Source organism: Ceratotherium simum, chromosome 25 (assembly GCF_057802395.1).
Source record: "Ceratotherium simum simum isolate JZ-2026a chromosome 25, ASM5780239v1, whole genome shotgun sequence".
Classification (NCBI taxonomy): domain Eukaryota; kingdom Metazoa; phylum Chordata; class Mammalia; order Perissodactyla; family Rhinocerotidae; genus Ceratotherium; species Ceratotherium simum.
This window is the reverse complement of record NC_141924.1, coordinates 8,346,801-8,356,799: the sequence shown is the minus strand read 5'-3', so window position 1 is coordinate 8,356,799 and position 9,999 is coordinate 8,346,801. Positions and strand designations below refer to the sequence as shown.

Here is a 9,999-nt window from a genome sequence, read left to right as displayed (position 1 = left end):
AATTCAAGCTGTCTCCCAGGCCCTGCACAGATGCCCTCCCCCAGGAGGCCTCTCAAACCTGCCTCCTCCTCTTCACCCAGCTCCCTGTCCAGCCTGTGGCTTAACCACCACCAACAGTAAGCTGCTAGGTGTGTCCCCAGGACCTCTGTGCCCACCCCCACCTTCCTCATCTGAGTAAAGCAGGAAAGCAAGTCCTGGAAGTCCACCTGCAGCTTGTTGCCCAGCCCAGGGAGGGGCATGGGGCCTAGTGGGTAGCGTTGGGCCCAGCGTTGGCACTGGTGCATCAGGTCCACCAGGAGCAGGAAGATGGCCAGGGCCACAGCCAGGGATCCCAGTGTTTCCCCACTCAGCAGCTCCATGGCTTCCTCAGTGGGCACTGGGCTCCTCTGGACACAGTGGCACCCCTCCAGGGTGGCCCCCCTCCCTGGCACCACACCAGGCACCTTGGACCAGGCCAGGCAGGGCACTCTCGCCAACCCTGAGGGCTCGACCAGCCTGGGCCCTCTTTGCAAAGGGAGCTGAGATTGGCCTTTGCCCTCTTCCCTGAGCCAAACGTTTAGGATGACTGTTCTGCCAGAGGCTGCAGGAGGGCCCAGGGAAGGTCAGTGCAGGGGTAGTACAGAAGTCCTGTCCCTGCTGCCCTCTCCAGGTGCTTACACTGGGTAGGGGATATGGGGAGACAAGATATCCCCACCCTCAGCCCTACTCCTCAGCATTGTACAGGCTCCAAGGAGGAAGCAGGGGTCTTTGGACTTGATCTTGCCACCACCTGCCACATTAGGTCACACTCCCTAATGTGGTCACAATCTCATCTCCAGAACATGTCCTTGTCTTCCCATTTCTCACCTGCCTCCTCCTGAGATGCCTTCATCTGGGAGGTCATTGGCATTTGCCTGATGATGAAAGGAACCACGCCTGTAGGGGGTGGCAGGAAGACAGAGAGGCTGAGGGTCTCCATTTGTCCCCTTCACCTCACACTGCACACTTGACACGCACAGACACAGACACACCTAATCACCCACAAACCACTCATCCATTCCCAGACTCTTACCCTCATGCTCACACATGAACACACACCCACAGAAACACCACATAGAAATCTACACGTGCACAAGGCCATCCACACTCAGGCAACACTCACACTTGCACTCAACTTGCACAGATTCTCTCTCTCTCACACACACACACACACCCAACACCTGGTTCTCAGCGAGGCCCCTGGACTCCTGGGCGGGGCCTCTTCTGGTGGAGGCTGCTCCCTGCAGGGCTCAGGGTCCTCACCCGGCTTGCAGCACAGCCCAGATTCCTAGACTCTGGTGTAGCTGTGGCAAGATTAAATCGGGGTGTCAGGTGGCAACAGGATTTTTCTCCTGGCTCCCCATTTACTCTGACTGGACAATTGGTGGAGCCCAGAGGCCCTTTCTCAAGCTTGTGACATCCTCCAGTCACTTCCTGAGGGATATTGTCATCCCACTGCTTTCTGGCCTCTGTGGTGTCTGATTACAAATCTGACGTCAATGTTATTGAGGACAGATCCTTTGTTCATGATGAGGTGCATCTCGCATGTTTCTTGCTGCTTTCAAAATTCTCTGTCTTTTGACGGTTTGATTGTGACGTGTGTAGGTGCAGATCTCTGATTTTATCCTACTTGGAGATCACTGAGCTTCTTGGATGAGTAGACTAATATTTTTCAACAAATTTGGGGAGTATTCAGTTTTCAATACTTCTTCAATATTCCTCCTATTCCTTTATCTCTCTCTTCTTCTGCTAGGACTCCCATTATGTGTGTGTGGTATGCTTGGTGGTGGCCCACAGGTTTCTGAATCTCTGCTCACTGTTCTTCATTCTTGTTTCTGTTCCTCAGCCTGGATCAGCTCAGCTGACTGTCCTCATGTTCGCTGATTTTTCTTCTTCCTGTTCAAATCTGCCCTTGAGTTCCTGCAGTGAACTTTCATTTCAGTTATTGAACTTTTCAAATGCAGAATTTCTACTTGGTGTCTTTTTATAATTTCTATCTCATTACAGATATTCTTTAATTGGTGACACATCATGCTGCCACTTTCCTTTAGTTCTTTAGTCATGATTTCTTTCAGTTCTGTGAATATATTGAATTAGCTGATAGACATCTCTGTCCAGCAACTCAACCATCAGGGACAGTTTCCCTGATTACTTTTTTCCTGTGAATGGGCCAGAGCCTTTAGTTCCTTTGCATGTCTTGCAATTTTTTGTTGAATTCTGGACATTTCAAATAAGATAATGTGGCAACTCTGGAAAGCAGATTCTCTTTGCTCTCAAGGGTGTGTGTTGTGGTTGTTTCTTAGCATTGTAGTTGTTTCTTTCCTTGGTGACTTTTCTGAACTAATTCCATAAAGTCTCTATTCCTTATTGTGTGTGGTCACTGAAGTCTCTACTCAGTTGGCTTAGTGGTCAGCTTATGATTGGTTAGAGATTTCCTTAAATGCCTGGGACCAACAATGCTCCAGTCTTTGCTGCTCAGAGGTGCTCCCAGTGTGTGTTGGGACATACTTTCAACACTCAGCCAGGCACTGGCTTTAGAGTTTACAACTTTCCCTCCTCCTTCACTTTATGTTTGCAGAGAACATCAAGGCCAATCAGAGGGGAGAGCTTAGGCCCCCCCCCAGGTCTTCCCTGAGCATACACACATCTGCACACAGCCCTACACAAGTGCAGGGCCTCTGAGATTCCCAGGAATGTGTCAGAGCTTTTCAAAACCCCTGTGGACACCTCATGCCCCAGCTTCTCCTTTTACACTGTGTGGTTAGTGTATCATTTGCCCCAAATCTTGTCCATTGCTCAGGTAGCTTTGGTTTTCAACAGTGACCTCTGATTAGTTTCCACAAACTCTCCTGAGGAATAGACTGTTTGCACAAGGGGAGCTCTCAGGTCACACACAGACAGCCCTGCACACGGGGTCTTCCACAGAACCCCCAGCCAAGTACTATAGTGAGAATTCTTTGGGAATGAGGCTTTGAAATTGCTCCAGTGCCAACTGCTCTCTCAGGAGGCTTCCCTGGGAGTGTGGGCGGTTCTTTTCAAGGCTCCTGCTGAGCTGGAGAGTGGAGGTTAGGATCAGAAAAGTGGAAATGCAACAAAGCTTGCTCTTCATTCTGAGATTCAGCCATCTGTCTTGAAAAATGTGTGCCTGAGTGGCCGTGAGCTTTTGATTAATTTCCAAACTTCTGAAAAAGTATCTGTTATTTTGCCAGTCTTTTCATTGCTCTTCTGGAGTGGCCAATTTTCAGAGGTCTGCCATTTTTGCTAACATCACTGCTCTCCTGAGGGGTCTTTCAGAGATCTTAGATGTTTTAAAATGTCTCCATTTATATTAGCTAATAGTTCAGCTGGGTATAGAATTATAGATGGGAAATAAGATTCTTGCAGAATTTTAAAGACCTTTCTCATTGTCTTCTACCTCAGGAATTGGTGTTGACAAGTCTGATGCTCCTTGAGTATTCTGAAACTGAGGATTCCTTCTTCTTTAACTCTGCAAGTCTTCAGGTTCTTGTTATGGTCACCCTGCAAAAGCAGGAGAGACCTCCCAATCAAAATTTGATTTGGATGTTGACTGATGACACCATTCCCACATCAAAAGGGTATAAAGCTTTACTGTTTGCATCACTGAGGTCTCTGGGCAGGGCAGGACTGGCCTCTCAAGCAGGCCCACAATGGCTTGAGAGAGCCAGGAAAGGAGACTGGCCTGGATATTTACTGTGGTTTGGTGATGGGCTGAGATGAGGGCTCTCCTGTGTGGGTGGCAACTTAGTGGTTTCAAACTCTAATAGGGACCAAAGGATAGAGCACCAGGGGTTTATTATCAGCTGGTCCAGATGTGGGGGACAAGGGAAGAGACAGAGGTGATGCTTAAGGCTGTCAGATGTGAAACACCAGAAAATGGAGTCACACGCCTCACAGTGGAGAACCCCACATAGCCAGATGCCCTGACCTTCCTGAATGAGCCTCCCTTGCCTCCTGTTTCCTTTCTGGTTGGCAGACTCTCAAGGCCACTCCCCTTGGGCTGGAAGAATACCTAGCCATTTATCAACGCTGACCTGCTCCCTGGGCATCAGGGGTTCCCTGTCCCTGGGAAAGGTCCCCCCAGCAAGGGACCCACAGGGCATGGGTGCTTGTGCTTTTCAGAGGCCTCTGAGGTCGAGAGCAAGGAAAAAAGGCCCAGGGGCTGGATCCCACAGCTCCTGAGGAAGCTGTGACTGGGGTGGTGCCCAGCCTCTGACATCTCCAAGGCTCAGGACCATGAATGACAAAGTATCAAATAATTCACAGAGTTGCTGCTTCTGCAGGCCCACCTGCCTCCTCTCAGGGGCCTTACATCTTCAACACACAGTGTGGCCTTGTGCACACCCCTGCCCCAACAGCTGCAGGAACACTCCCTCCCGCCACCAAGCCCTGACACGACGGTGGATGCTCTGGAGAGGCTGAAGGGGGCCGTAGCTGGCTTTCTGACTCAGTGCCAAGAGACAGACCAAGTTCCTGAGTGCTGACAGCTGGGGAGCTCCCTGTCATGAGGGCACCTGGAAATTGCTGGTGGGACCCCTGTCAGGGATGCTGTTGGGTGGGGATTGTCTGGCAACAGAGGCCTGGAGGGGCTGCTTCTGCCCTGAGTGTTGGTGGTCCCTAAGCTGTTACCTAAATGCGCTAGGGGGTCTGCCCGAGACTCGGGTAAGCAACAGTCATTAGAAACTCTTAGTTACTGCCTGTGTGCTCAGTCCAGAGCCAGTCAATTGTGGGGGTGGGGACAGTAGAGAGGATGGCAGTCCCTGCCCTCGGCCCCAGGCTCCAGGCTAACGAGGTCACAGCTGCAGAATCAGAGCAGGAAGACAGGACCCTGCAGCCCTCTGATACAACTATCTCATTGGCTGAAAGGGAAACAGAAGCCCAGGGCAGGGGAGTAGTGGTCCAGGGTCACAGAGTGTCCTGGTAGAGCAAGGATGACTGCCAGGGTGTCCTCCTCCAGAGTTCTGTCATGGCATCCTTCTCCTCTGGCCATCCCACTGTCACATGGGTGCAAGGCTGGACCTTCTCACTAGGGCATGCCTGCAGCCCACCAGGCTCATTCCCCGCCTCTGGACCAGCCTCCTGAGAGCCTTGCCTGACACAGCTACTCAGAGGACTGTGCCCTGGGTTGGAGCCCAGACAAGCATCCTCCTCCACCTCCAGCCTGGCCGTGAGCAACTCCTACTGGGCAGGGGCCAGGACACGAGTGTCCCTGAGGGGCTGGGGAAGGGGGACCATTCTATCTTGGGGTGACTGAGAGGCTCAGGGAGGTGCTCACTCCTGAACTGCCATCAGGCTTCCCAGGGAGGGCGCTGACACCTAAGGACTGAGCCTGATGTTAACCTGGCACATCACTTCCTGGCCGTCCCTGAGTTCCCCACCAACTGGGGGGTCGTAGATGAAGTGGGGCAGCAGACTTGATGGTTTTGGCTGAGCTGTGGGCCCGTAGTGGAGGGGGTGGAGTTTGGCCTGAAATGTGGGCATCCAGGCTGAGTGGGGCCCTCCCCATCCCCACCAGGGCCTCAATGATGTCTCTCAGAAGCCTATTCTATCTCCTCCCAGCAGGAGCCAGGACATATGTGTAGATTCTGTCACTAATTCAAGTAGCTAGTGTTAGGTCGCCATGGTTGACTAGGGGGTAAGCTGTCACCTTCTGAGCCTCAGTATACTTGTCTCTCAAGTGGGGTCAAATGCCAGGTGAGGCTGGATCAGGCAGGGGTAGGAGCTGGCCCTGAGAAGTCTGTTGAGGCTGATCACTGCCAGGGGCTGTTCAGGGGGCCTGGGTGGGACTCAAGCCCAGTTGGAGCCATCACACTGGTTTATTGTACATCAGGGCCTCCACTAGGAGTGGGTAGGGGGGCTAGTGCCCACTCTAGTGGGGCACAGCACAGAGCTGGTAGGGGGATGGGGTCACCAGTACACCATATACACCGTGGTCGCTGGGGTGGGGCTGCCCAGTGGGCACCGAGAAGCTGAAGTGCTGCAGGAGGCAGGTGAAGAAGAGGAAGAGCTCCATGCGGGCCAGGGGCTCCCCGAGGCACGAGCGGCGGCCTGTGGGTAAGGATGGGGGGCTCATTGAGCCTGGGGGCCCGGCGCCATGCCTCCAAGACTCCCTCAGGAGGGGGCAGTGAGCCAGGCTCCCACAGGCACCTGCTGAGAAGGGCATGAAGGCCTCCTGCTTGACGAAGTGGCCCTGGGCGTCCAGGAAGTGCTTGGGGTGGCAGCAGAACGGCTTCTTCCAGACGGTCTCGTCCTTCAGCACAGACGACAGGTTGGTGATGAGTGTCGTCCCCTGACAGGAGATGCCTGGCATGGGTGGGGTCCTGGCTAGTGGGCGCCGGGACCCCTGCCACCAAACACACATGGGCCACACTCTCTGCCTGGCACACGCCTGGACTCTTTCAAGTCAATCTCAGCCCAAGAAGCTTTGTGGCACCTTCCTGTCCCCATGGCAGGGCCAAGTGACCTGTCTCCCATAGGCGCCCTCCCTGCCACCTGTCCCTCATGCATGGCTCCTCCAAAACACTGGGACACATTTTAGTTTGTCTCCCCCTCATGCCTTCCCTGACTGGGGATCCGAAAAGACAAAGCCTTCCCTGCCTCTGCTTCATCCACAAACCCACCTGGGCTAGAAAGTTGGTCCCTATGGAAATGAGGATTAGGTGGCTTGGGTTCCATTCCTGGCCCCACCTAGCAATGGCCATGCTGGGGGTACCAGTGACAAGTGGGACTGAGCTGAGGTGAGCAGGGCCGCAGGCCTACCTTGGGGATGAGGAAGCCCTGCACTTCAATATCACGGGATGTCATGTGGGGCAAGCCCAGTGGGATGATGTCCCCAAAGCACTGCATCTCATGGACTACTGCTATGGTGAAGGGCATGTGGCTTGGTCCCCCATCCCTGGTCACTGTATCTGCCCTATCACCTCGTCTATCTCCTGTGGACATGGCCTGGACAGACAAGTGTCCCCACAGTGGGCAAAACCTAGGAGGGCTGAGCCCCGATCTCCTCTTGACTCCTGTGCAGGGGCTGTGCCCACGTGGAGGAGGAGGTCACTTTGACCCCTAAGCCAGAGCCCAGCCTTTGCTCAGAGCTCCTGGTGGCCAACCCAAGCTCCGGGTCCCCAGCCTGTCCCTTTCCCCCCTGACCCATCCCACTGGGCCCCCAGGCTGGGCTCACGCTGCACATCTGGGTACAGGATCACGAGCAGGAGGGCCCAGGCCAGCGTGGTCAAGATGGTCAGCATCGCAGCAGTGAACAGGTCAGTCACCATCAGGCACAGGTTCTCATCATTGAAGCTGCTCTTGGGGTTCCCCTTGTCCTGGGCCGTGCAGAGAGGGTGGGCTCAGGGGCAGAGGCAGGAAGCCCCCATATGGCCTCCCACTCTGCACCCAACAGCCCAGGAGCCTCCTCACTGGGTGATACACAGGCCCCACCTTGCCCAGGCTCCCCTCATGGGCCTCTCAACTCACAACCTCTATCCCTGTCCCTGGCAGCTCACCTTCTCCACCTTGTCCAGGAAGGAGTCAGTCAGGTCTCCGGGAGGATGGGCTTGGTCCCAGGTCACCCTGTGCTCAGCAATCAGCTCATTCAGCAGGGTCACGAAGGCCCTATGACCTGGAAAGGACTTGGCATCCAGCCCCGGGATGTGCAGGAGCATGGCGATGGCATTCAGCACCTGTCCGGGCCATAGATGTGGGGTCTTGGATCCTCCCTGTGCTCAGGTGTTCACCTCCACCAGTCAGGTCCCAGCTGCCTCCAGGGTGTCCTCAGTATTGACCTAGTTCCTCCCTAAGTTTGGCCCTAGACCCTAACTTGCATGGGTCCCAGAAGGATAAACCTAAAATCTACATCTCATGGGTTCCAAAGAAGGAGGTACAGGTTCCTTAGCCCTCTTACAGAACACCCCTCTAGCCAAATCTTCCTCTACGGAGGCCCAAGGCAGGGTGGAGGCCTCCTCCACCGAGCTCTCCTACAGGGCTCCTTCGTCTCCTCCATCCTAGTACCTCGGACAGGAAGCCTAAATTTTCCTTCAGTCCTTCCTCTGTGAGGTCCAATAGCTTCAAGAAAGGCAGGTCGTTGTACTCGAAGCGGCGCCCAAAGGTGAGGGAGGCGATCACGTTGCCCACCGCTTTATTCAGGAGGGCGTTGGGGCTAAAGGGGCGTCCTGGGAGGGGTCGGTGCAGGTCAGGGGGTCGCCTCCATCTCCTCTTCCCCAGCCTCCATCCCTGTCTCCTGTCCCTCAGCCCAGCACTCACCGGCCTGGTCTGCGAAGGCGGCGCAGAGGCACGAGGCCTCCTCGGTCACCCACTGCTCCAGTGACTTCTTGCCCAGGCCGAAGTTGCGCAGGGTGGACACGGAGAAGCGCCGCTGCTCCCACCACCCGTGTCCATAGCGGGCAAAGACCACCCATGGGCGCGGGCGGACGTGGGCGTGGCTCGTGTGTGCCCTGTTCCCGCCTCTGCACACAAACCTTGCTCACGGGCTCGTCTGCCCTTCCTTCTATGCCAAGGGTAAGGTCCACTCCGTGCCCTGGTTCACACAGTCCTGCCCTCATTCGGTACAGGCCTCGCCCTTACCCTGTATATACACCGCGCCCGTTTGGCCCACACTGACCTCATTCGCCACTCCACCAAGTCTCACCCACTTTACACCCCAATCTGGTTGGGGACAGGTCCCACCCTCTGCCTGCCCTCATTTCTCGCCTGCTCTCCCCACTGGGGGTAGGTCTCGGCCCCATTCATGGCTCTGCCCACTGTGACCCGCTTCTGATTCAGGGAAAGTCCTGGCCTCCCCCTGCCCCGCCCTGCCCCAGCCCGCCCACACTGACTCCGTCCTCCTCATTCCTGCCGCCAGGAGGTCCCCTTGCTCCTCCCAATTGCCAGGGCCCGCCCACTCCCCTTAAGGCCCCGCCCTCCGCCCCACCCACATCGCCCTCCGCCCCGCCCACATCCCCCTCCACACCTTTGGCACAGACTACTTCCTCCGCCTGCCGCCCCTTCAAATTCGCTGACTCTTCCCTGCACCGCAGGTCCACCAACATGCCTCCGCTTGACCCTGCTGGGTCTCGGTCGCTGTGGGCCCAGTCACCGCCGGGCTGCGGTCCTCTCCTTCTTCGCTTATCTTCGGAGCGTGGCCCAAAGCCCAGGTGCTCAAAGATGGGCCCAGGTGGGCGGTTGGAGTTGTCCTCGCTGCGGTCCACCAGTGCCTCACGCATGGCCCCCAGCCCGTTGAGCACGACCGCGGGCATTCAGGCCAGCTGCAGGCTGAACAGATCCCCGAAGTGGCGCCACAGCTGCAGGCCGAGGGTCAAGGGCGTTTGCCAAGCCCAGCGCCTGGAAGGCTGCTGTACCCAGTCTCCTGACACTAGCCTTGGGGGACCCGTGGGCTGCCAGCAGTAAGTGGGTAGAAGAACTCTATGTGGCGTCAGTGATGCTAGGAGTCACAACCTGCACTGTTGAGGACCTCACATTGGATCAGACCACCCAGCTATGACTTTGCAGAGGTCACCAACATTGTGAGTAGGCCAAGTTCTCATTCCGTATTACAGGCGAAGAAACTGAGGTTCAGAGTGGTGAGCAGTGAGGCCCAAGGTCTCACAGCAGCAAAAGATTTGAACCTGGTCACTGTCCCTTCTCAACCTCGATTTCCTTATTAAATGGGGCTCATGACCAGACTCTCCTCCCCCATCTTAAGACCTTTCCTCCTGATGTCATCAGAAGGGACTCAGGCTCACATAATTTAAGCTCTGTCCCACTGGATCCCAAGCCCACTGCCAAGTCCCACCCCCTCCAGGCCTTTGTCCTCTCTGACCTGTGATGGGAAAATTCAGACTGTCCTCCAGGCCCTGCACAGATGCCCTCCCCCAGGAGGCCTCTCAAACCTGCCTCCTCTTTTTTCCCCCCAGCTCCCTGTCCAGCCTGTGGCTTCACGCAGCACCCACTGTCTGCTGCTAGGTGGGGTCCCCA

The 9,999-nt window shown here is 55.7% G+C and overlaps 1 protein-coding gene across 1 annotated transcript; it reads right to left on the bottom strand.

Annotated features, from left to right (window-relative positions):
* Positions 1-5,816: 5,816 nt before the first annotated feature.
* LOC101393838 (vitamin D(3) 25-hydroxylase-like) lies at positions 5,817-9,281 on the bottom strand. The gene is made up of 7 exons (XM_087448580.1): positions 8,957-9,281; positions 8,290-8,508; positions 8,038-8,198; positions 7,533-7,709; positions 7,211-7,352; positions 6,184-6,286; positions 5,817-6,084 (listed from the first exon to the last, which is right to left on the bottom strand). Exons 1-7 carry the CDS (start codon positions 9,279-9,281, stop codon positions 5,853-5,855), a joined length of 1,359 nt encoding a protein of 452 aa, XP_087304706.1. The 3' UTR covers positions 5,817-5,852.
* Between the last annotated feature and the right edge of the window lie 718 nt (positions 9,282-9,999).